The sequence below is a fragment of the Apteryx rowi genome, unplaced genomic scaffold (genome assembly GCF_003343035.1).
Source record: "Apteryx rowi isolate R43461 unplaced genomic scaffold, aptRow1 scaffold_29, whole genome shotgun sequence".
Taxonomy (NCBI): Eukaryota; Metazoa; Chordata; class Aves; order Apterygiformes; family Apterygidae; genus Apteryx; species Apteryx rowi.
Genome location: NW_020449307.1, coordinates 3861895 through 3888080, shown reverse-complemented (window position 1 = coordinate 3888080; position 26186 = coordinate 3861895). Strand labels below are relative to the sequence as shown.

The 26186-nt window shown below is 38.2% G+C and overlaps 3 protein-coding genes across 6 annotated transcripts in view; 1 reads left to right on the top strand and 2 right to left on the bottom strand.

Annotated features, from left to right (window-relative positions):
- Positions 1 to 5236, bottom strand: part of WDR37 (WD repeat domain 37) — a 51817-nt gene extending 46581 nt beyond the window's left edge. The window contains exon 1 of the mRNA XM_026069282.1: positions 5219 to 5236. The gene's annotated coding sequence lies outside the window, so the exon portion shown is untranslated. The remainder of the gene's footprint in view (positions 1 to 5218) is intronic.
- Positions 101 to 13099, top strand: LOC112967781 (isopentenyl-diphosphate Delta-isomerase 1). 4 transcript variants are annotated; one of them, XM_026069286.1, is made up of 6 exons: positions 101 to 116; positions 1919 to 1985; positions 7239 to 7402; positions 8403 to 8495; positions 9768 to 9898; positions 11076 to 13099. In XM_026069286.1, the coding sequence occupies exons 3-6, from the start codon at positions 7261 to 7263 to the stop codon at positions 11391 to 11393; spliced, it is 684 nt and encodes a 227-aa protein (XP_025925071.1). In that variant the 5' UTR covers positions 101 to 116; positions 1919 to 1985; positions 7239 to 7260; the 3' UTR covers positions 11394 to 13099. The 4 variants fall into 4 exon arrangements, with proteins under 4 accessions (XP_025925071.1, XP_025925072.1, XP_025925075.1 ...); XM_026069287.1 differs by lacking the exon at positions 101 to 116 and having other exon boundaries at positions 1742 to 1985; XM_026069290.1 differs by lacking the exons at positions 101 to 116; positions 1919 to 1985 and adding an exon at positions 6355 to 6445.
- Positions 13100 to 14660: 1561 nt separating this feature from the next.
- On the bottom strand, positions 14661 to 26184 carry GTPBP4 (GTP binding protein 4; the record flags this gene model as incomplete). The annotated part of the gene is made up of 17 exons (XM_026069274.1): positions 14661 to 14849; positions 15409 to 15543; positions 16738 to 16803; positions 17711 to 17908; positions 18673 to 18773; positions 19343 to 19394; positions 19503 to 19580; positions 19853 to 19963; positions 20449 to 20538; positions 21287 to 21352; positions 21437 to 21628; positions 22157 to 22249; positions 22649 to 22749; positions 23427 to 23563; positions 23644 to 23747; positions 25015 to 25185; positions 26140 to 26184. Coding segments are annotated over 17 exons (1893 nt in total), but the record flags the coding sequence as incomplete, so codon positions are not given.
- Positions 26185 to 26186: the final 2 nt, after the last annotated feature.

Below are 26186 nucleotides of genomic sequence, written 5' to 3'. Positions count from 1 at the left end.
CCCGCTCTCCGCGGGCCGCTGACCTGCCGGGGCCTTGCCCGGCCGCCGCCGCTCCCGGCGCGGCCCTCAACGCCGGGTCCGCCGCGTTCCCGCTCTTTGCTTGGGGATCAGATACTGTAAACCTCAGACAGATTTTTATCTTAAATTACCAGCCTGTGGTGTCAGCCTTACTTGTATTTAACAAATAACGGCATGAAAAGTACTCTGTTTTCAAAGGATACTTTAGGACACTTTCTCTTTTACATTTTCCTCACAAATCAGCCACCTTTATTTCTTCTGCTGGATGCATGCCACAAAATACATATTTCTTTACCTAGTCACATTAAGGAAATCTTAGTCCTTCTCAGTAGTATAACCATGAACATGTTTGCATATTTGTAAAGAAATATATGTTAGTACAGCAATTCCTCAAAGGAATGAGCAACTTTAGGCAGATCACCCTGTAAGGGGATCCTACAACATTTTATTTGAGGTATAGCAATGAAGACAATGTACTATTATTTCTGAAATAAGACACACTATATAAACGAAAATACCTTAACAACAGAAGATCCCATCAAACTGGTGAACACTTAAAAGAACAGGCAGCAGCTGGCTACGCTGCCACCATTCCAATATGCTTCGACGTTTAGCCTTTAATTGTGTATCTTCTAGATATTAATCTAATACTGATATTTAAAAAGCTGAGTTGTATTTCATCCTAACTATAGCTCAAGTGGACCACTGTGGATTAAAGACAGAAGTGAAACTTTGTTAAACAGTTTTAATTCTTGGGTTTTTTAATATCTAATGGCTGGAAAACACCAAATTACTTTTTTTAGGGCATCTGCAGACAAAATGACAGAAACGGTAAATCAAAGCTAACCACTACATTCTGCAAGTAGGCTGTTCACTTTGAAGCTTACAACACATAATTGAAATGTGATTAATTCCTCTGCTGATTAACAGTCACAAAAAGCCTCCACCTAAAATTCTTATTCATTGCAGCAGATTACGAAAGTCAAATGAGGCCTTTAAAATTGCCTAATTATTTTCTCTCTTCCTACAGATTATCTAACTGCCTCAGAAGGCAGTTGTTAAAAGGCCAAAAGAATATGTGCTTCATACAGCGAGGGCTAATAATATTGCATTTTCTTTTCATGCACTTGTCAGCCTTCCTTTGTCTTTCCTCTTCTTTTTCCTTTCCATCTCTTTTTCTGTAGTCACGTCTTAACTGCAACTATATTAACACGGACAAAAATAGTGTGTTTTACCAGCTTACTGAAGATTTGATCAGTGTTTGTGCCCTGATGCATCTTTTCCTTCACTGGAGGTTATTCTACAGGATAACCAGCCTAAAAAGTTCCCTTAATTTTTGTCTATTCTCTTCCTCGATGCCACCAAAGGGAGAAAGGAAAGGAACAAAAGGGATAGATAGATTGATGGCTTCCAAGATAGGAAAAGGAGGAGTCAATATAAGCAAAAAAAGATGGACAAAAGGTACAATAGAGTTGCCTCTACAACCTGAAAAAATGACACCGTTTGCCGATATGAATTCTCACAATTAGTGCAGTTGCAATTATCCCAGCCATCTTATCCAAGCCATAACTCTGAGTTAGCTGAGTCCTCAGCTATTCAGTTCCTAAATATGTTTGTTTAAATCTCATTATTCCTCCAGAAATTATTTTATACTAATACAATTCTACTATATCATAGTATTTTTATCTATATTTTCAAAGATAAAAATGTCCAGAGAGAGGACAAGAATCTGCATTTGAGATTTCTCTGGAAAAATACTTGGTGACTTTTTCTTATCCTCTGCTCACTCTCCAACAGAAGGGGGCAGTAAAGAGATCACCATTTTTTTCTGAAGAAGAAATGCAAAGTACTATAAAAATAAGGGAAGGCAGGGGTTTAAACTATTTTTTCCTCCTTGCAGGGTGAGTTTCACCTGAAAATTAACAGACATTGTGTGGATGCAGTCGCTTTTTCAAGAGAAAAGAATGGTAAGTAATACTGTTGTCATGCTGGCCCTGTTCCTGGTTTTGTTTTGTCATGGCACTACAGAGTAGCAAGACACCATTTAACGTGTTGTTGGATGTATGGAACAGCAGACTGGCCCTGCTTTTCACAAACTGCTCTTTCAAAGCAAGACATGTACATGGATAGCCTAGGGAAACATGGAACAATATTAGTTAGCATGAGACTTATCAACAGCTAATAAACCTTTTTTATAAGCACTACAGTAAACACAGTGGCAAAAGTTAGGTTGTCCTAGACATCACCTTCCAGATCATCTGCATTCCTTTTTCTGTTTCCTTCGTTAGACTTAGAAACACAGGATAAGAAAGGAAAGCTGTCTACAGGGAAATCAGCAACAGAACAGAATAATAGTTGAATCTCCTAAATCAAGATTCTCCAAACCTGTAAAAGTAGCAGGAAAAGGCAGAGCATCCTGTCTAGAGCTCAAAACAAAAGGAAAAAAAAAAAAAAAGGAAAGAAAAACAGATCTAGAACAGAGCAACACTCTAGGAATACTTCTTCCTTCATATATGAAACTTCTTAATTACTCCTTCCTAAAAGAGCTGTTTTCTGTATTGTGTTAATTATTTATGCTGCACATAAATATTTGGAAGCTGTCCATCATAACACTCTTTCCATCAAACTTTAGGCAGCAAAACTAAATGCAAATACAACATCCTACTTATATATTTAGCATACATGTATTACATTTCCACTACAAAGCAATCTGTCTTCCTTGAAGTGAGCTAAAGCCAACCCACTGTCCTGAAATAGGCCTTTTAAGGAAAGAAGGATCAAGAGAACAGCAGTGGGGACTGGGAGGGATTTGAGTCGCAATTCAGATAAAATCCAGGCTGCTGTTTGCTCTGCACATAGGTGTATCCYTTAGACAAAGGTTTTCTGAAGAGCTCTGACTCCAGGGCAGATGTGAATTTCTAAGTGGACTTCTTCAGGGAGGCTAGGGACTAGGACAGCTCTGTAGTTGATAAGGGTGAACTGGAAGTCTTAAATATTAAAGCAAATGAACAGGAAGCTTAAAAAGAAGAGGGCTGGGTTTGAAGGATGGAGAAAAACTGTAATTTTATTTGGTGAAGCTGAAAACTGAAGATAGGCTCATTCCATGAGAGAGTCTGTGTATCCTAGGCTGAGGTCAAACCTCAGGTTTGTTCTACATTTATTTCATCTGGTAGCTTACCGTCTTCTTGTTTGTTTAACTTGATGGAGAACTAAGATGTTTTCCTCTAGTTTGCTGGGGGTTTCATTTTCCTGTATCTTAGTAGCTAGCAAAATTCTGTGAATGATTTGCAGCTGTTTGGTTATTTAGGTGAAATGTGAGATTTCCCAGTGATGAGAAGAAATTGCTTTCTCTATGTTTCCCTTGGTGGTAAATGTTTGCAAATTGTCAGTAGACTTCACCAGAAACATAAATTAAGTCAAATCTCAAAAGAACATATATGCCACTTCATGCATGCTTCTGTTTATTGCAGGGTAGAGTAAAACTTCTGAGGTTTCAGAAGTTTCTATACCACTATAGAAATGAGGATGTTTTCTTTCCCTCACAGATTGCTTGTTTGAAGGTACAAGGCAAGTCTGGAGGGGAGTGAGAGGAAAGATGAAAGAAATGACATAAAACACCTGATCCTGAAGATGTCTTTGGTTATAGTCTTGGCAGTCTTCTCTCTTCTTTTCCTCATAACCTACAGAGACACTTTCCTGGTATCCCTCCACTGTGTAGGCTGGACGTCACTGTGTACGTTCCATCTGCTCTTTAGTTGTTGTGATGTCATGTCAGGTTTGTCAGCCTGATTTTTAGGTCACCATCTCCGATTTTTAGGGTAGAAGCTTTTACTCCAATAGGGCTTTACTCTCAGGAGAGCTCATTGTTACTCTGTTGTCTTCATATGTAATGCTCTTTTGTATGTCCATCTCAGTAGTTACAGTATTTTTGAGAGATTTGTATAGCTTATGTTTGGTCATATTAGCAGACTGATGGAAAAGAACATTTACACATTTGTCAGATTTTTTTCATTTTGAGCAATGAAACTAGCAAGTGATCAATATGGTGAAGGATGTTCTCCATATTTCTACAAGGCTCATTCTCTGGTTGCTGTGTTCACACTGAACAGTGACTCAGGATAAAAAGAAATGTTTATGTTTCAGTTCTTTCTCACAGTGCACATTAATGTTCTTGCGTTGTTTTTTCAACACTGATAGTTGAAAGGATGTGCAGCAGCTGGTATAGTCTCTTTTTTTCTTTTGATGTTCTCTACTGGTTTCAAGTCACTTCCACTCAAACCACCTCCTGTCCTTACACTCCCTTTACCAAGCTCTTCATAGGGGAACCCCTTGTAAGATACTAGCTGTCATTTTTCAACATTTTGTTCTGCTAATGATATTTCTAAATGAAGGGCCATCTGCCTGTTCACTGAAAGAATCAAAAAATCAGACTGAAGTGCTAGGATGTGAGTTTAGAGGCAATCATAGAAAGTGCTGCCACCAAGACAACACGTGGAACATCATTTCTAGGTCTTTTATGGAATTCAGTTGCAAGTCCAAATCTGTAGTCAGGGAATAAACTAGCAAAAGAAGCTTTTTTCAGAAGCTACTCAATCATGGTAATACAAAGTTTCTACAGAGGCTGATTTAAAGCTCCTCTGCTTTGTAGACTGCATATGTGTGCATATCTAGAACTGCCTTATCTGAGCAGTTCATCTTTACAATCTTACCTACAGCTGATAATCTATCCAGATACTCAGTGTTTCTTTCTCTGTCCCTTAAGAAATTAAGGGGTTAGGCATTTTGAGAGTTTGACTAACATAGTAACTATCTTCTACAAACTGTAGCTATCAGTGAAGGAGGGGAGAGAACTGCTCTGCATTCCTTACCTCCTGGAGTGCTGTAGGCTGTACATTCATCTCTCTGAGACATTCTTAACCACAAATTGAAGTGATGCTGCCATGGAGCAAATTAAAAATACAAGAAGTGTGCTATAGTGCAAACAAAGGTGTGTAACTCTATAATCACCTGGTTATGGTACTTACCACAACAAATGCTCCCAGAACTGGTTAGAAAATGAATCCCAAGAACTGTTTAGTACAAAACATAGCTGCATCCCTAGAAGCTGGCACTTCAGTGCAGCCCTTAGTTTTTTCATGGATGGGTGAGAAGACAAAGGAAGCGCTTAACATTAAGAATACTCAGCACTCCTGATTATTACCAGAAGCTAGAGGTGTCTTGCATCTTGGTAAGTCACAGCAATGACACGCTGCAGCGCAACTTGGTCCTAAAACGCCGCCCTGGCCCTGGCCCTGGCCCACGTCTGCCCGGCTGCCTCGTCCCACACGGAGTGAGGGCAGGTGCGATCGCAGGCCGCGAACCCGCGCCGCGTGTGGCTTGCCAAGGCTCCCGCGCGTGCCGCCGCACCTCTCGGCACATTCCTGTGTTATGGAAAATCGGGCTCGCCGGCCTCCATAACAGGGTCCGACCCTAGGTTCCTGCTGAGGCAGAAGTTCGAAGTCAGATTGAAGAGAAATAAAATGTAATGATACACGTGCGGTAATTACAGCTCGAGCTGGGTGCCTCCAAAGAGGGACCCCGAACAAAGAAATCCCTGGGCAGTTATACCCTTACAATCTAAATTCCCCACCCCTTAAGCGATAGTTTGGACCAATAGTAATAGTCAGGTCTGGGTTCTTCCCCTTCTTCCTTGGGCCCCTTCGTTGTCTCTAGGCAGGCTGCTTCTTATCTTCAAGGTTGGCTACTCCTGCTGTCCCTGCAGCTTCTTTATCCCTCCAGCTTGAACGAGCTCTGGGGCCCCCTTTTACTTATCTAAGTAAAAGTTCACAGCCTGAGGCCTAAGGCTTCAGCAAATTTAGCTACTAATGCTAAGCAAGTTATGCTAAGCAATTAATTCTASACAGCTTCAGTCCGATATTCTCTAACACCTGTAACTGACATCCCCCCGCCTTGCCTCAGCGTCGTCCCCCCCCCTCCCCCCCGGAAACCGCTCCGCAAGCCCCGCTCGCCGCCGCTAAATAACCTCAAAACGGGGCCTCGGCTGACCCGCGTCCGCCCACCGCCACCCCTCGCTGTCTCCCAGTCACCCGCTCTCCGTATTGGCCCGCGCCGCCACCCAGCTCCGCTGCGATTGGCTCTGCCTGCCGCCTATCCGCCCGTTGCCGCGAGCCCCGCCCCCTGGGCCGCCCGTGCCCTAGTGGGGCGATCGGGCGATGGCGTGACGTTGTCGTTTCGGGGCGCTGCCATTGGCGGGCGCGGGGGGACGGAAGATGTGGCGCGCGCTGCGCCGGGCGGCCGTTGCGGGGGGCGGCCGGGGAGCCGCGGTGTGGCGGGGGCGCCGTTGCCGCTGCTGCGTGCTGGGCTGTCGCGAGCCGCCGCCGCACCCGTCCGCCGCKGGCCTGTGGGGAGCCAGGGCCCGTGCTGTGAGGTGAGGGCGGCGGGTTTAACCGGGGAGCCGCTGAGGGAGCGGGCCGGAGGGGGGGAGGAGCAGATGAAATATCTGAAACTGCCACCTGAAAATGTGCTCTGCTTGAAACAGAGCAGGGGCTTTAGATTATGGAGTAGTTTAAAGGTGGAAATAACTTGTTCTTTTTTCCGTTAATGACTTAAGTGCTCGGGGTATACACACGCGGTGGTCAGGGAGGGAGTGGAGCAACGGTTATGAAGGTCGGTTTTGTTTTTTTCTGTTTTGGAAGTGCCTTGGTCTGCTAGGCTTGGTCAGGGGAATCTGATTACCGAGCTCTTACCGGGGGAGAGGGGAAAGTGTACATATATATACACACATACATATATTCTCTCTCTCTGCCTCTCTCTTTCTCATTGTACTTGTAATGCAGAGTTATTGAGCAGAGCATGCAGAGCCTGTGGTTTTAGACACAGTTTTCATTAGTTCTGGGGGAAATTTAGTATTGAATTTTCTATACTATGTTAGCCCATCAAAATGTTATGTTTGAGTTTTGTTCTCCTGCTGCAGCTGTTATATGGAGTTTCATGATAATAATCCTTTAAGCACCTACCTTATGTTGCAATATGATATGTATTATGGGTAGGAAATTTCAGAGATCTAAAAGGCACGTAAAACCTGAAAAATACAAATGGTACTCAACTGATACCAACTGTGTTAGAAAACCCAGCCGTTTAATCATTCCTCATGCTCTGCCTGAATCTTCTAGGTGTTAATATTGCTGAATTACTCTTCTTCTTTTCATTGGTGTTTTCAGTAGAACGTGTTATACTGCCACAATGCCTGAAGTAAACACAGATAATCTGGATGAGCAGCAGGTGCAGCTCCTGGCTGAGATGTGCATCCTTATTGATGAAAATGATAACAAGATTGGAGCAGACACTAAGAAGAACTGTCATTTGAATGAAAACATTGATAAAGGTACAGCTTTATTACTAATTGAACCATTAAGTTTGATTCCACATTTTCATAAATATATTAATGATTAAATTAAAGTCACTCGCAGGTGGGTGCTGATCAAACCAGGGCAAGGCTTCCCTGCAAGGCTTACAGTGTCAAATTTCAAAGAGTTGCAATATGGGGGAACAAACAGTGCTAGAGGCAGTAGCAAAGGAGAGAAATGAGTGATTACAGATATAAGCCATATGTTTTGCTTAATATTTAGAATCGCACATTTTGATGATAAACTAGTATTGTTTCTCTGTTAGATATCTGATTCTGTGTGGCTCTTCCAAAGAACACCACATGCTTCTTCACTGAGTTCTTTATGAATAGAACAGACTTTGATTTTCAGTAGCTAAGGTGGAGTTCTGCCTCACCTACTGGTGATCGGAAGGTTTTCTGTTGTCATTTTAATTGCCTATCAATCAGTTTTACTTTTGGTTGGTCACGTTTGTGAATTTTCACATAGTAGTTTGTGTCCTCTCTTTCTGTATTCATGAGTGCTCTGAAGAAGGACACAAAAGCTACAATAACCAACAATTGTACTATCCTTAAGGAAGTTTCCTTTCCGCTATACTTCTGCAGTTCCTGAAGCTCCTTGAAATTCCCTACAGCTTGTTCAGGATTTTTGTGTCATCTCTTTTTGATAATAGATTTATGGATACTGAGCCTTTCTAGAGGCTTGTCTGAATGTGCATCTTCAAAATGGTGAACTAACAGAGTTTAGTAGATCGCTTCTGTTGTCTTGTTGTTTTTAGCGCTTTTGTAATCTCCTAATGTTAAGTCTAAGTTGAAATAGAAACCCTTAGAAGAGTTTTTCCTAAAATCCTTGTTTTTTAACAGGTATGAATTTTGACTGTTGTGGGTTTTTTGTTTTGTCTTTTTAAAAAAATAAAGCCATTCTTCTAGGCTGTTAAACTCTGTCTTTTAATGTTTTTTTTTTCCTCCATTAAATAACTTTCTATGTTTTTATTTTTAGGATTGTTGCACCGAGCATTCAGTGTTTTCTTATTCAATACAGAAAATAAACTGTTGTTGCAGCAGAGATCGCATGCTAAAATTACTTTTCCAGGTTAGTATGGACACATATCATATTTATCAAAATGTTTTATTTAAACCAATATTTAAAACAATGCCTGTCTGATTTTGAGTGCAACTCATTCTGAAGCTTTAGAATTTACTTCTTTGGAAAGGTAATACTTTTAAAATAGCTTGAGAAGTACTTTTCTCATGGATGAAGCAAGAGAATGGCAGCACTCACTTACTGTTACACATGCTCTTGGGAAATGATTCTCTCATGACTTGTTTGATCCTGTCTGTGCAAATGTAGAGTGTGTGTTGTTTGTCTGCTCTGCTGAAAGACTTAATTAGTAGAGTTGGAGAAGTTGCTCTCGTACCTCTGCAGAGTGTAATTGTTTCCACTGTAACATGTAGTTGATGTATTGTGGAGTCATTCTGCTTGAGAAGCAGTTGTGTTGTGCTTCGGTCAGAACAATGTACCTTTTATCTCTCTAAGTCTTAACAAATACTTTTGTTGCCTATAGGAAAAATTGAGACTGCAGCCAAACTGTATCCTTTTTGAAGACTCCCAAGCTATTACTATCAAATGCAAAGAAGCATAAAAATAAAACACACTGGAAGAAACCTAAAGCTGTCTGTTTCGGAATTTCAGCTGGAAAACAAATTTGTGTGTTTCTAAAGTTTCCCAAATGTAGGAAGAAAGACCTTTCTTTCCTTCCAAAAATCTTTACTTTGAAGATTGTTTTTTCCTTAATCACTAATTGATCAAAATGCTCAAGTGTAGTTTGCAGGCAATTAGACTATATTTTAGATGCTTTTGAGCTAGATTCAAATCAAGGCTTGGCTGATAGCAGCTGCATTACTGACTAGTAGTTTTTAATATATTTGACACAGAGTATGGAGAGGCTGTTCTTTAAGTACAAGTGTAAACTGCTTATTTGCTTGCTGTCAGTTGATTTTTGCAAGCTCTGGGAGAATTCTTAATACTCTGTTGCATATAAACTCCCCAAAGTTACTTTAATTAGCATTTGCAGATAAACAGGGTCTTTTTAAACTGGCTTTTTAAGTAGGTACTCTCTTGCGTCAGAGGATGCATGTGTTTGCGTGTATCAGACACTAACATGCAAAGTAGTACTTGACAGGGTAATCCCTGTGCAAAATAGGGGGGGAAAAAAAGGGTTGAAAATATCCTCCTTCCCCTCCGACCTTTCTCCTCTACAAAAAAAGAAACAAAACTCTGAGATTCTGAATTGCTGTCCTGATCTCAGGTTTTTTGTAATGCTTTATATTGTTTTAACACTGTACTGATACGAACTTCTTGCAGATTGTTTTACCAACACTTGCTGTAGTCATCCCCTAAGCCATCCACTAGAACTAGAAGAAAATGATGCCATTGGTGTTCGGAGAGCAGCACAAAGACGACTGAAAGCAGAATTAGGAATTCCCATGGAGCAGGTAAAGGAAGGAGGGAGAAAGGGAAAATCTTGATAGTGATTGATGATTTACATATTAACTGCATCTGGCAGAGAGGGTCAGCCTGAGACCTAAAAATGAATTTAACTTCAGCTTTGGAGATGTAGAGGACTTAATGAATATGAGACTTCTTGGGCTATATTCTGGAATCTCAAAGACTTATCTCACTAAATGGTATTTTAGAGTATTTCATTGCTCAAATTAAATAAGAGCCAAAGAGTAAATCACACAGTAATGAAGCATTTTGTTGCTTCAGTTCTAACTGTGGGTGCCAGCGTTTTCCAGTTGGGCTGGCTGTACTGCTTGCCCAAGTAGTATGAGAAGGGACTGTGCTGTACTTCCTCCGGGCCCACAGCAGAATGTGCTGTAGGGAGGGGTTCTGTGCAGCTGGTCCTCCTGGAGGGCCTCTGTGGGGGCATGCTGGGCAGCATGTCCATGCACTCCCAAGTTTCCTGCGGGAAGGAGTGGCCAGAGCACTAGGTGCCCTGACCACTTCCAGACCAATCCCACAGCCTACTTCTGGCAACCTTCTTTTCTGGTGGCAACTTAGGAGTGCATAGAGAGCAGGGTAAAACTGGCTGAAATATGCTGGTGGTTGAAACCTCTTTTTACATTCTGTAACTAAGTGTGTTTGTGTCATGGGACAAGAGAGAAACAGCATGATAAGATGGTTAGGTTGTCCCAGGAATTACTTAACATGTCTGCAACTTGCACCAGTCCCTGGTAGATCAATGTTGTACATGGTCTATCAGCAAGCAGTTATGATCTTGGCTTTAAATAATTGTCAGGTCTTTTGGTTGGGAACTAAGGGGCAAGTGCAAGTGTTTCAGTATTGATTAGTGCTTCAGTAAGTGTATATCAAGCTCTGGTAAACACTATTTAAACTTAAATTACTGTATAGAAGAAACCCACTCAACATACTATAGGGTAATCTGACTAGAGAAATGCTGTGCCATCTATGTGATCAAAGTACAAGTGCAATTAAAAGTTTGTTTTTTTCATAGTACTTAGTAGTAAAGAAATACGTTGCAATTGTACATCCAGAAAAAATAATCCGTTTTAGGAAGAGGATAGTAGCTGTTAATTATTCTGTAATGTCCAGCAGTTTGACTGTTCTTTTTTGTCTTGTTGCCTGTTCTAACAAGTGTTTTGGTTGTAGGTAACTCCAGAAGAAATCTCCTATCTGACACGAATTCACTACAAGGCCCAGTCTGATGGGATTTGGGGTGAACATGAAATAGACTATATCTTATTTGTACAGAAGGATGTAACACTGAATCCTGACCCTAATGAGATCCAGAGCTACTGTTACGTGACACAGAAAGAACTAAAACAGCTCTTAGACAAAGCCTCCAAGAATGAAGTTAAGATTACTCCATGGTTTAAACTAATTGCAGAGACCTTTCTTTTTAAGTGGTGGGATAACTTGCCTAACTTGAATAAATTTATTGATCATGAAAGAATACACAGAATGTAAATAGCCAGGGGTGAAAGATGCTGAAGGCTAGCAATATGCTGTCTCACTAACAGTGTGGTAACTCTGACTCAAGTGCTAAAAAAATATGGTCCACCTGTAGCATGTTTAACAACTTTATACAGAGATGGTTATAGTCATTTTTTTTCTCAAACGCCTCCCACAACCCCCTTTCACTTTGGGTGAGTTTAGCTTGGTCTCATTTAAAATAAGTAATGGTAATGTAACAGGCCTCCTGGCTTTGTTTTTCTCCATTACCCTCCTCGTGTGATGTGAAAGAATTCTCAACCTGTGTGTACCCATTTTGCTCTTATTTCCTTCTGTAATAATTATGTGTGCTGGCAAGGGAATTTGGACATCACCTGTCCAGGTCGTTCAGTAGAGATAGTATCCTTTCAACTTCACATCACTTAAATTCATTTGTAATCCGTATTTTGAAAGATGAGTTCTACATTGATGTGGAGAAGACCGATTCCCTAAAGAAAATCAATTAGTTCAAAGCAATAAAGATAATTGCAAGTAGACCTCTTCAGCTGCTGTACTGTCTCATTAAAAAAAAAACACATAAAAGCTTAAGTAATTAGATTGTGTGTATTGAGTTCTTTGAAGCTTGAAATCTTGCACTAATACCAAAAAAACCATAGATCATTTAGTGCATCTGAAACTTTTAGTATCTTATGTGATGATGCATCATAAAAAAGGTCTATCATAGCTTTAAATAATAACCACTTCCACCCCTTCCCCTTTCTGGTTAAGTGATGACTAAATACTGGGTAGTTTTCTGGACAGCTCTAATTGGAAACTAATGGTTAATTATACCAAATGTGAATGCTAGATACCTAACACGAAGCAGACTCAGCAGACTGGAGGAGGGGTATGCTTTGGATGGCACTTCTCCAGCTTCCAGAAAACAGAGGCATTCTGATGCAAGCTTTTTTTTCTTGCAGTATCTACTATAAGACCCTTTCTGAAGTCCCTGAAAACTCAAACCTGCTATTTAAGTAGTTGTTCAAACTCCAAAATTCAAGTTTGAGAGTTTATGGGCTTACACTAAGTCTTAATTTTAGTTTATGAGAAATTCTACTTGAGTGTCAGAGCTACTCCTTTTTGATCTTGCAATCAGTTACTGGTTAACAGAGTAGGGTTGTGTTTTCTTTTTTGTTTTTAATAAGTTAGTGAATAATCAAGGGTATCTCAATTTGAATTTAAGTACAATATTTTTCCCTGAAAGCCTGAATTGTGATGTCTTCTGATAGCAGACCATTCAAAAACCTAGATTTCTTTGAGGTTAATCTCTACCAGAGTTTTTCTGATAAAATAAGATGTTGTTYTTCAGTTCTCCCTGTATGTGAAACATGGTTGTAACTAGTCTGTGCCTGGTTTCAAGGTAAAGGTAGATTTTCAAATGCTTAACATTTTTCTCTTTCTCATCTCAGTTGTTGCAACAATTATGACTGCAGCATTGAAGCTGTTATGTGCCAGCATCTCTACTGGTTCAACATTTAAAGTTGTAGGGTCAAGTTGTTGTGTATTGACCTGACTTGATATGTTCTTTTACAGCAAATAACGGTGGGAGAGGGAATAGTAAAGTAACAGCTCTGTTGAATTCAGTGCAATCAGCTACATTACCCAAGTAATGTATTAAAGTATTTTCTAAAAGAAATGTGATTTTAAAGATAAGACTAAGGATTAAAATACCTAACCTAAAACCTTGGACTGTGTTTTTGGTTTTGGTTTTGGTTTTTTTCCCCCAGACTTACAGCCATGTGAAGAGTAACCTCTGAAGTTACTACACTATAAAGAACAAACTGCCTATCAAGCATCACTAAAGCAACATGATTGGGGGTAGCAGGGTGTAATTTTATTTTAACAAAGTACTACTCATCTAGTTCAAATGGCCAGCTTGGAGCAAAAGCTGACAAAGCATACCCTGAAATAGAAATAATGTGCATAAAGAAGCTGAAAAAGTTTTGCTAACACAGTTTTGTTCTTTTTTTAAACTTCCTTAGAAGTTATGATGTTTTTCTTGACATTAAACTTTAGAGAATTTGAGAATATTTTCTAATACAAAACTTACTATGTTTAGTAGAGGAGGAAAGAAAACAGAATTATACATAATGTTCCAATATGTAAGTTGGCAGCTGAACAGTCCTGTTCCCCTTTTGTGTTTAAAAGAAATAGTTCAAAGAAAAAAACAAGATTAAGGATCCCCCCTCCTTGCCATTTTGGTACTATTTTACATGTGCGTTTTATTGGACTCCAGTTTAATCTTAAAAACTTTTATAATTGCTTTGTTCATGCACTACATTTATAATGCATAATTTTACTAACCTCTAGATATTTCCTACCTTGTTTTTTAACTAGAGACAAAAAAGGAATATTTAATATTTGACAGAATATATTTCATCTTAAACAGATACAGAATTTTTTGTACATTAGCCTTTAAAGAAAAAATGTATCCCTAAACTGGGGACGACAGTAGCATAATTGACATGAACTTAAGCCAAAGTTTTGACTCTTTTGCATATTTGCAATATTAAAAATCCAAGTTGTAACTTTACCTGCCCATGTTATTACAGGAATGATTACCGCTCAGTATTGAAACAGCAACTACTCCTCCAGCTTCAGTCATTATTTAGCTTAGTAAACAGGCAAATATTTTTCCCATTCATTCAAAACTAGTTCAGTGCACAAACACTAACTTTGTGCAGTGCTTGTCAGTCTCCCATTCCTTCCCCAGGGAAGAATATGATCAAGGTAAGGGTATCACTTTCATTGGAAGTGTGAAAACAGTCAAAGAGCTCAGCGTTCTCACCCACTCTTCCCATCCAAAAACTGCAACATGAACTCATCACTTACTATACATCAAAGAATTAACTCATGCACAGAAAAAGCACAGAAAGTCAAACCTCATTGGTTCAGTTTCTTATGAAGGGTGCGTTTTTAGTTCTGATGGGAGTTTTACCACCAAGCACTTGTAGATTTAACTTCATTTTAAATCTAGTTTTACATGAAATTTTAAATACTTAATGCTACAAGAAGGACATGAGCAAGAAAATGGAATGAAGTGGCATTTCTGATGTCTATTTAGAACTGGTTTCTGCCACTGGTCTTGACAGAAATTTCTCATGGTATTACTAACCCACGTAGAACTGCAAGAGCAAGATACCGGAATTGTCCCTCTCTGAGCTTCAAGTATTTTAACTCCCAATACCAATGTATACTTTTTTAATACTCTGATTTTGCTGAAAAGAAAAACAGGACCAGAAATGAGTTTTAATAAACTTATGTTTTAATTCGGAAGGCTCATCTTCTCTGTGTTTTACCAGATTTTCTCTTTCCAGCCAGCAGATGTTTTGGCTTAGAATCAAATACATGTCTGTCGGATTCTCCTTTCCTGCCCAGGCGATTCATTTTCTTCTGAGCATTCTTTGCCATAGTCTTAACTTTCTTCACCATCTATTTARAAACAAACAAATACACGCACTGTGTAACTTCTCCAAATAGGTTTACCCTTTGTTAAAAAAAAGGGTACATTATTTTAAGGAGAACATTAAATAATACACAACATAAGCCACCAACTGCAACTCCACAACAGTATCAGGTATAAGTGACACTAATCTTCCTTAGCAAAACTCTTTTCCAATACAAAAAAATGTGATGTTGCTATCCCTGGAACTCTTAACTTGCTACAGATGGAACTGCACTGTTAGATTATGGAGCATGTTCAGCTTTTAGAGCTCTCTTTTATTTGCACTTAGAGAAAAACATTTTTAAAATGTACTTTCTCAGTCTGTATTACTACATATTATTTTTAAGAATGAATTAGGCACTTTTGAAGGTATGAGTACAAACCAACAGAATATGAAGCCACAAAGAAAAGAGATGAACTGGAAGTAGTTATATTTTTCTGATCTTCTTGACAAACATAACCATCTCAGAATTAAGCTTCCCAGAAGACAATTTAAATACAATCATGCCATTTGAGTTCCTACAAAGATAGGTAACTTTAACAAACCTTAGCATCACGAAGACCAGAGACATCACGTGGTGGGCGAGAGGAGCTGCGACTACGTGCCACAGATTTAGGGGCTTCAGACTCATCACGTTTACGTTTCCTTGTAACACTACGGGACCTTCTTGCATAATGTGCCTGAAATTCAGAACAGCATTTTAATTATTAAAAATAGGAAAAATCAGCACAGACAGAAGCTGGGATTTCAAATTAGGTTAATGTTCATTCATTCATTTCAAATTAGATTAATATGAAAAAGTAGGACGTGAACTGCTGTGACACATTAGTTTGGTTATACCATAGTAACATAAAGACCTTGTCAATYGTCGGTCATCATCTATCTGTCCAACAGCAATATTCAAATTTTAGTGAATATTAGCATGTTCTCTTAAAAATTATTAATTCCACAGTTTTCTGGGGGGGGGGGGTTGAATAAACTCATGGATAAAAACTGATAGAAAAATTAATGGACAGCAATATTGAAGCAATTTTACAACAACAGCAAAAAAGCAATGAAGAAGTCCACTCTGATTACTGGCTATCTCTTTATAGGACAAAGCACAAAAGAAATTCAGACATAAAGACTACCATCCTACAGCATAAGTATAGCTCCTAAATCAACATGGCATGTCAGCTCTGAGAACCATAAATGCTTACTTCAGATGTATAATTCCCTTATTCACTAACCCCCAGTTTATTTAAAGAATTAAGGTCTCAAGTTTCAGATAGTCATAATACTGCTGGATTTGCCATACAAAATGGATTTTTTTTTTAATTTATGATAAAATAAAACGATTCCCCAAGGCAAATTTAGGTTTTGAAGTCCTACTCCATGACTGTATTGCATCTAAAAATGCCAACCAGGCAATCAAAAACTTTAATTAGAACTCACAGCACTAATGAATTGTAAAAAGATAAGCCTGATCTGTCATTATTACTATTTCTGACATAATAGTATCCCATCCAACAAAACAGTCTCGAAATTTTAAGAAGTATGTTTAGCCAATCCCAATTTGTATACCAMGTTCTTGAACCCTATACAAATTCAAAGGAAGTTCTAATAGAAAGCAGTGCATATATACATTTGTGATTCCTTATAAATACTGGGGGGGAGGGGGGGGGGGTGTTCAGGCCACCCAGCCTGTTACAACCATGTCACTCAAACATTCCGGTATTGGCTGCCTCATTCAGATTTCACATTTCCTCCATAAGAGCCCACCTCTCTCTTGTGCTAACCATAATACACATTTCAAATGTGCTCAAAGAAATTTAGCATACAATGAAACCGATCTCTTTCAGATAACTGTAATATTTAATGAGCAAAAAGCTTACATCATCTTTATTAGTCATGTCAAGTCCAAGATCAGTCATTTCTTTCTCTAGCACCTTCCGCTGGACCTGTAAAGAGAAAGTTAAGAAATCACATTTCTCTTTAAAAATAATGATCCTATCTGATTTTTGTCTTAATAAATGGCCATAAGCCTATGTATATACATAGGTTTACTATATACATGTAAATACTATATACTATATGTAAATATGACATCTTTATTCCTCATGGCATACTGCACAACCATATTATGAAAGTCATAACTTCACGTTCACTTAATTCTCTTTATCCATAAATCCTTATTCACAGGATTTGTCCCAGCATTCCAAAAAAAATCTTTCAAATAGTTTGTCTTTTTTTGAATGGGGGAGAGAGGGGAAGKGGCGTTTCTATCAGAAATGTTTCCTTCTCTCCCGAAAGGCATACACTGTGGGGGAGGATATATTTTTTGGTGCAAAACTAGCAAGATTCATTTTCTGAAAATGTCTAATTTTTACAGTTTGGTATCTAGCAATCCTTTTGGACTGGTTACAAGAGTTTTTGACATTAGAAAGTATGTTATCTAGCTTCCAAGAAGAAACATCTGATCTTTTCCAGCATAGGAAGGCCCCATAACAAATTTTACACAATTTTAATTTTAAATAATGATCTCAAACTTCTAACTTTACACATAAAAAATAAAATAAATAAAAAAAATCCCATAGAGCAGCCCAACTAAATGAGCTGGATTATATTCCTAAAACCTTTTCTGCAATATATATGGTAATCTTACAGAAAACTCATTTGTGTGACATAATACAAATCCTTTTGTATGTCCCCATAACTAAGATCAGCACTCCTATGAATACAGAAGAAAGCAAGCAAGCATGAGGGTAAAACGTGAGAAAAAGCGATCAGTTCCACTACAAAAATTATACTTTTTTATAGTTATTATACATCAGCAAGATTTTATTATACAATATGTTCTATACTCACCTTCTTAGCCGTTCTAGGCATCCTCGGACCCCGTGTATCTTTCTCCTTTGACTGCAGGATTTTCAGTTTCTTTTTTTCTCGGATCTGTTGTGCCAGATGTCGGATTTCCATCATTTCTTCATCTTCACTCTCAGGTTCACTGTCATATTCTCCAGCAGCTTCTCTCAGTTCTTCCTCTTTTTCTAATTCTTCCAGTTTCTTAAAATTTGAGGAGATCAGATGAAAATCAAGAAGTTTGTATTTGGACCACAAATTCAAATCCTTGATTTATAATCTGAGGATCTCAAAATTACATTTTTGTATTGGCCAGAGCTATGACAAAAACACCATGGAGACCCTTCAAAGAAGGAGCTATGTGACTTAGAACGATCCTTCTGGCCATGCTTAATGCAGTCAGAGAAATGGATTACTGTGCAAGAAGCCATGGGGTGCAATACTACACAGGCTTCCTAGCTCACATTGTAGTGCAGTTTGGCTGCATTTGTACAGCTGTCCTGAAGCTGCCTACTGCATTGATGTACTGTATCTTGACCTGCCCTAGCTGTGCTGTTTATGGCATCATACTCTCAAAAAATCTTTCTTTCTACATTTAGCGTGAGTCTGGAGCACCAGCAACTCAGATGAGCCCAACTGCATAATGAGCAGCTCCACAGTCTGCACTCACTACTCACTGGGTGAATGTTCCTATTATTAATAATACATACATTTTGATAACTGCATTCCTTCTGTCTACAGTCAAAGAGTCAAGAGGTTACCTTCTGACAGAGTAAAGCAATTTTCCATTTTTCTGAAATTCTGCCCTTAGTTATTCAGAAAACAGTATCTTTTCCCATGGCAAGTTCAGACAATGTAGAACTTGTTTTCATGAAGCACTGTTTTCATCTAAGAATACAGTAATTTACACTAAATAAACTAATGAATGAAAAGGCAAGAAGGTGTAAAAAGAATAATGGAAAACTCACTTTCATGATATCCGGATCAATATAGTCAAGTATATTATGACCTTCCCATATCTCTGGTATCTTATCGTATTTTTCAGATGAATTCATCAAGTCCCAGTATTCTTAARAAAAATTTAAAAAGTTAATAAAGTGCCAAAATAATTTCAAAAAGTGTTCAATGTTAGAAGACAACACTGAGATCATAATAAAAAAATTGTCATATTCCTAAGTAGCACAAATCTGATAGYATCTCTGATAAATATTCACAAATACTTCGGATCCCCTTCCTACTTCAAAAGATTGCTGGACAATGACAACACCCACTGCAAAGCCATAGTAAGCAACAGATACCCAGCTGAAACAGAAYACATGCAACCTCTGTCATATTGATACCTCCTTGAAGAGGACAGTATCAGGAGATACCGCAATATAAAATAAAGGTAAAAAACAACTGAATCATCAGACTATTCATTACATGTCATTAATTCTGAAATGTGAAAACACTGARTGACATCACAGAACACGAAAGAGTCAATAAAGATTAGAAGTTATGGAACAGCAGAAAAGAACAGTATGCAATAAAATGGTGCTATTGATACTTAGTTGAAAGGAATCAGGTTTAGGTATTCTCCCAGAAAACAGAAATAGTCAAACTTTATCGCTTAAGTATTGAGACTTATATAATACTTACTCTGAAGATCCAAAACATAATCATCTCCCATTTCAAGTTCAAGATCTCTTTCCTGCAAAGATATACACAGTTTTATATGCCTTCTAATTTTAAATATATGTGCTAATTCAGCAAATTTAAAAATCATCTACTTATTTCCTCATTAAGAGATGCCACTTACCAGTTTCTTCCTGGGKGCGTCTACTTCCATTCGTTTCTTACGTGCTATTGCTCCCTCAGGTATAAAAGGCAGCCGTTCCTGAAATTAATGCAACAACCCCCCCRCAAAACAAGCATGAAATGCTTGAATCCATAATTTTTATAATGCTATAAATTACTACTGTATTCTGTTTCTCAAGAAAATAAAGTCCTAAGCTGACTCACCCATCAGCAGAGGCATTTATAGATGAAAAGTAAACACATCTCACTACATTAATCTGTTCACATGTTGAGCCAAGAGAGAATTCTCATCCTACCTTTATTTTAAAGAGTACTGGAAAATATATTAAAAAGRGTATATATGTAGCCTACCTTGTTATCTCTTTTAGTTGGTATGGCCAAGTGTAATCTATTCAACACTTCATTCACTTTATTTCCTTTCATTTTAGTATCAACACGATGGGCCAACAGTCTGTCACAGGCCTAAGAGTGCACACAGCAACATTAGGAAAGGAAAGAAGTCTTCCTGACACAACAAACAATGCAGTAGACTTCCAACTCCAAATACCTAGCTTCACATCTGATCTTACATTTATTCTCTTACCTCTCTTGCCCTCAAAAAAATCTCAGGGTATTTCAATATAAAAAATATCACGGGAAGATGCATATGATTTATATTTTTCATATAACTAATCTTTTATAATGAGAGCTGACAAATTATATAGATAAAGCAACAAGACCAAGATAAACCTAACCATGAAATTTTAAAATTATGCATTACATTAGATATAAGTAAGTTTCCAGAAAGAGGTTTGCATCTAAATCTGCTGAGGCTAAACAGACTACCAAGGATAGCATGCTTAAAGCTTGTCACTATAATGCACAGTTTAACAGCGATTAAATTCACACAAATGAGACAAAATAGTTAGCTGTTCATTTGGAACAAAACTGACAGAGAAAAAACTTACTTCTGTCTTAACTTGGATTACACCTTCTTCTGTTAAAGTACTTGTCTCTATTACAGAAAATCCTTCTGCCTGAAAAGTTTCAAATATTTTCTGAAACAGAAGCATTATTCCAAAAAATTACACTCTGCAGATTTCTTAATAGAACATTACCATTAAGAACAGAAATTTTAATCCAATATCAACACATGCAACTTGTTATTGAATATTTTATTAAAATTTATTTCTGAAAAGATGACCAGCTTTATGGCTACAGTCTTATTTAATCTTTTTATCTTTTAAGCACATAACTACCTTCTATGAAAGAATGACAAAGGACATATAAGCAAAAAAAAAAAAAAGAGAGAGAGAGAGAGAGAAACACAAATTATGTGCATTCTTGAACTTGTGCATGTAAAAAAACCCTAGCCTTGGATATACACAAACTGCTGCCCAGCAGGGGTTTCTACAGGTTTCTACAGAAATTGTTCAGCAGCACCTCTCAATCTAGCATTCATTGTCTCTGAACTCTCACTGAAATGTAAATTATTGAACAAAGCTATTCAGTCTTACTTCCAACTACCATGGTAAACAAAAGCTCTCACAGCCTCAAAGATTTCTGAAACAGCTAAGGGGTTGCCTTCTGCTTGGTATTTATAATATTCAGGCAAGTATATATATTACACACTACTTAAAAAGATACAGGGCAAGACCTGGAAAATGACTTTCCATTACATTATTAAATAGTTAAAATAAGAAATGACATGTAAAAGTCTTTGCCCAATATGAGTTATGTTAGTCCATGATAAGTATTTTTGCAAATTCCAGAAGAAAGCGAGCGAGCTGGGGGAAGCATTCTAACCTGACTCTCTTCAGGAAGTTCCGCAATCCTCTTCACATCACACTTGTTTGCAACAATTATAAGCGGCTAGTAAACAGAAAATAAGTATCATTACCCAAGTTATCACATTATAAAAACCTGGATTTGATTAACAATGTAAACCATATCTACCTTGTTAGCAAATAATGGTTTAATATTTCTGAAGAGTTCTACTTGCTCCTCCAGGCTATGCCCACACTGTTCAGACACATCCATTACATAAAGCACAGCAGCACGAAGATGTGCAAGTGCAGTTATAGCCTGCATCTCGATGGTGTTCCTCTCTTCCAAAGGATGGTCCAAAATACCAGGAGTATCTACCACCTAAAATTCACACAGATATAATTAACTCAGGCCTTATTACAAGACAATTAATAAAGCATTTTGTAAGGTGCTTGATTGTTGGTCAATATTGCCTTTTTTGACAACAGTAATTTTCTTGCCTTTCAATCGTAAGTAAGTCTGCAAACTCAGCAAAATTGAGAATACGAAAGTGGAATGACGGGAGAAGAATGTGGTTTTAGAACAATGAATATTCCAAGTACTGAATGACAGGGAAGAGCCCTGCCCCAACCTGGCCCAGAATTTGACAGTAATAAAAAGTCTTCAATGAGTAATTCCAGTTCTCATTCCTCCCTCAAATTTAAAACACACACATCTACGTGTACATTTTGAGAATAGATTTGGACTACTAACCTCATTTGGCATACTGCATTAAAAATCTTGCACAGCAGCTCTCAGACATAGTATGTCTCATCAAGATAAGAAAACGCAGCTCACATTGCAAAATGGAGAACCAGATTACAACCAGTTAATTGTTTTAAGAAAGTGCAAGGTAATAACGGTTCTTACCTGCCAACGCAGATATTTATAATCCATGTGTCCCACAAAAAGAGATTTTGTGGTAAAGGCATAAGGCTGCACTTCTACATCTGCTCTTGTAACCTTAAAACAAGATTTATTCATACACATTTACTAAAAATATCCTGAACTGGCAAGCAGTAAATCATAATTATAATACACTTCTTTTGCTACAGGAAGGTTAACAAAATGATTATTCTGGCTCATTCTCTGCAGGAATGTCTATATTAGAAAATACGTTAATCAGATACATGCTATTTTGGTAAAGGTGATAATACACTATCTTACAGTATTTTAAGTGAAATCTTTTGTAATTTTCCATTTATCCTTCTACATATTTCACTCAATCTCTATTCACACATACAAATTTGTTACCTCTGACATCAGACAGTGCCATAATGACATCAAATTGTTTAAGTGTTACTTTAAAGTATTTTAATTAAATGGTATCTCAGTAATATTTTTGAAAAAGAATTCACACACCTTATTTATAAAGCTAGATTTTCCAACATTTGGGTAGCCACACAACAGAAGAGTTCGTGTATTGGGATCGATGGTTGGCAAACGAGACAAATGTTGTCGCACTGAAATGTTAATGTTAAATGTTTGTGATAATTTAAGATAATTTAACAAAAATGAAAGAAAAATTCATATTCTGAAGTTTTTATACACAACTTAACTGGCTTTTTGGACTTTATAAATTGATTCACTGATTATTTTTGAAAATACATAATCGTTTGTTAACTCCAGAATTATCTACATACAAGAAAAGAAACTGTACAAATATTTTAAAAGTTAAAATCTCTGCCCATCTCAGCTAAAATGACCTGATCAAATCAGATAGCATAGGCTGAAGTCAGGAACAATGTTTGGAAAATGTTTAGCACTAATTCTTCAAACATATATAAGTGAAGATAAGAAAAGCATGAATGTGACTTTTAGGCAAGAAACATTTTATAACTAAAAGGTTTTTATATATATATATATATATATATATATATATATAAAAAACTGTAAGTTATAACACTTGCAAAATCTGAAGAACTTTCAATAAAAAACCTACTTAGAAAACAAATTATAAGTATTTGGGGGTTTTGGAACTGTTTCTATGGTTCCTGTACAAAGTTGCTGTATTAAACGCATTCTTCTGTTTTTACCTGCTATTGTTATCAGTAACAGTTTCAATGTTTAACTGCCATCTGTAAGGACGAATGTTTCATCCTCTTCAATAGCCTTATTTTGGCCTATTTAGAACACAAACCTTGCTCCAAATATTCCAAGCTTTGTTTCTGTCTTTTGATAATTGTGCACATTCGTCCCAGCGCAGCACGTTTCAGCTGTTTGCAGCGGTAAAGAGAATCACCATATTTCATCAGCCTCACATAGTCTTTAGCAACACTGTGGGGAGACAAAGAGATAAGAAGTTAGCCAGCAACCAAATGGACAAGCACAAAATAGAAGAAATGAACATTCCTTACTTGTCAATCAGATTCTTGGCAATATTAATCTGTCCTAAAGCCAGCTTGTAGTGATCTTTGTCATAGAGAACATTCATCAAATCTGCATAAAAAGGATGAATATCCTAAAACAAAAATACAAAATAAAATTAAGCCCAATATTTTCCTTCTTTAAGATGATAATAACGACCTAAGTTCCTTTTTTCCTCAATTCAGCAACACAATTGACAACACAAACCAGACTGCTTTCATTCCTTCTTAAGAAAACAATCTGCTTAGTCATTACATGCAGAATTCTTAATAACGTTCAATTTCTTCCGCAATACACATTTTGGACTGACTTGTACGAAGTTTCCCTTTCATCTTCGCTTTGTAAAATATTTAAATATTACACCTTTGATTTATTTTTAATAAAGAAACTTCAAGAAACCTATAGAAGTAGTTTCTAAAAGCAAATTCATGCTACAAGAGAAGAGCAACAAGATAACTCCCCTCTTTTTTTGAGTGCTACATTAAATTCTGTATAAGACTGGATAAACAGCATTTCTTTAATGCCCAGATAAACCCTTCAGCATTTTAAGGAAGCACCATCTTTATTTCAAATTGTTTAAACAAATTTCAAACAAAATGCTTTAGCTACTCCTGAATTTATTTGCAGAAATTTCATCATCCGATGTTAAACAAAATACAGAAGATATTTGGGGGAATTCTGCAGTAAAAATCACTGGCTATGAAAACATCAGGAAAAAATATAGCTGCAGATCAACAATTTAAGCATGAACAGAAAACTGCCTACAGAAAACCCTACTGGATACATGGATTCAATTGCAGTTGTTGGAAGCTAGACCATGGGCATCTTGTCAAAGCATGTTTTCAATAATATCCTTTATAGGGCCAAGAATAGTGTTTGTGTTGTTAGAGTAAATCTTTTGAAGAACTGTAGGTGGGAGGCAATGCAATAAGTTTGGATATTTCTTCCTCCAGGTATTTTCTAGGAAAGACTAACCATGAATATAATGACTTACATTTACATACACAAAGAATAATTAAGCAAACACAACATACAGACTCTAAAAAAACTTTCTTTCTCATCACTCAGTAACAGTTTCTATCAAACTGACTTGATCAGAAAGTTAACGTAGAAACCTTGCAAAACTCATCATTCAGTAATCACTTATGAGCAGAGTTTAGACTCCATTTCCTAGCAGGAAAATAGTACTCTTGTACTACAGGCTTGCTAAAGTTACCCCCTTCGCACCAGTCAAAATGTACTATGCACTGAATCAGCTTAGGCCAAAATAAACTCAAATAAAACCAGTACAGTGTTGCAAAAGTATTCACGATGCCTTGAAAGCAAAGTTCCTTTGTATTATCAAATGACAAAAGACTTACATCTAATTTTGGGAAATCTGTTAAGATCTGAGTGAGTCTATCATGGTAATTCTGTTGAGTATATTTGACTTTTCGCATGTAAAATTGTCGAATCCGATGGATTTGATAATGTTTATGAATGACGGTTGGAGTCTTTCGTTGAGTCTTTGACAATGTCAAATCTATGAAGTCCTGCAATTAAAGAAACATTATTAATTACACAAACGGCCAAGAAGTAATAATGCAATAAGGGTATTACTTTTATTCTGGTGGAGGAGCAGGCCGACCAGGTAAGTGCATCTATGCCATATCATTAGTTTGGAATATAAGAATTTTGCATGTTTTAAGATCAAGCAACTTATTGCAAGGTTGTTGTGGATGCAGAAAAATATAAGTATCAGCATGGTTAACATTAGTGTCCAAGTTTAATACTAACAGAGTTTCTATCGCTGAACAATAATAGGCAGTTTGTACATTCTCTATCCGGTTTTTGTTACAGTTATTTAAGAAATTGCCTCCTTTCCACGTTTTCGGCAGCAGCAGCAGCAGCTCTGGAAGCGGCCACAGCTCCCCCCCGGGCTCCACCGTGCCGGGATGCCAGCAGGGTTGTCACCTGCGGTCCCAAACAAACTCCACCAGACGTGTCGTGTCAGGGAACGGCGGCGGCGGCCCAAACCACGCTACACGCTCCGCCCGGCATACGTTTGACTAAGATGTGCATTTTTGAGCAGCAGAGAATTTTTCTGACATTTCAATCGTATGTTAAACCATGGCTGTGTGGCAGCGAAGGTGCTTATTTATTAATTTTACGTCAGCATGACCAGATTTTCAAAGCCAAAGGGCCGTCTGTGGGCCCCGCGGCGCTCCGGCAAGGGCCACGCCGCCGCCTCAGGGGCCCTCCTCGGGCAGGGGCGCCCGCTCCCCGGCACACATCCCCCCCCCCCGCGCACATGGTAGGCGCCGCCAGGCCCAGGAGCCCCAGCCCAGGGCGAGCCCACAACGTCTCCCGGCGGGGGGAGTGGCGAAGTCCGAGGCCGCGCCGGGCGGCGGGGGGGGGGCGCACTGCCCTCGCGCGTGTGGCGGGCGCGGCGCGCGCCCCGCGCCGGCGGGGGAGAGCGGGCGGGAGGGGGCGAGCGAGCGCCGTACCTTGGCAGAGGGCACCACCGTGATCTTCTTAAAGTTGTAGAGCGCCA

Excerpts from the sequence above, each read along its gene's own strand:
- LOC112967781 (XM_026069286.1), top strand. The coding sequence starts at position 7,261 with ATGCCTGAAGTAAACACAGATAATCTGGATGAGCAGCAGGTGCAGCTC. Across the intron at positions 7,403-8,402 it reads GAATGAAAACATTGATAAAG|GATTGTTGCACCGAGCATTC; the intron begins GTACAGCTTTAT and ends TTTTATTTTTAG. Across the intron at positions 8,496-9,767 it reads TGCTAAAATTACTTTTCCAG|ATTGTTTTACCAACACTTGC; the intron begins GTTAGTATGGAC and ends AACTTCTTGCAG.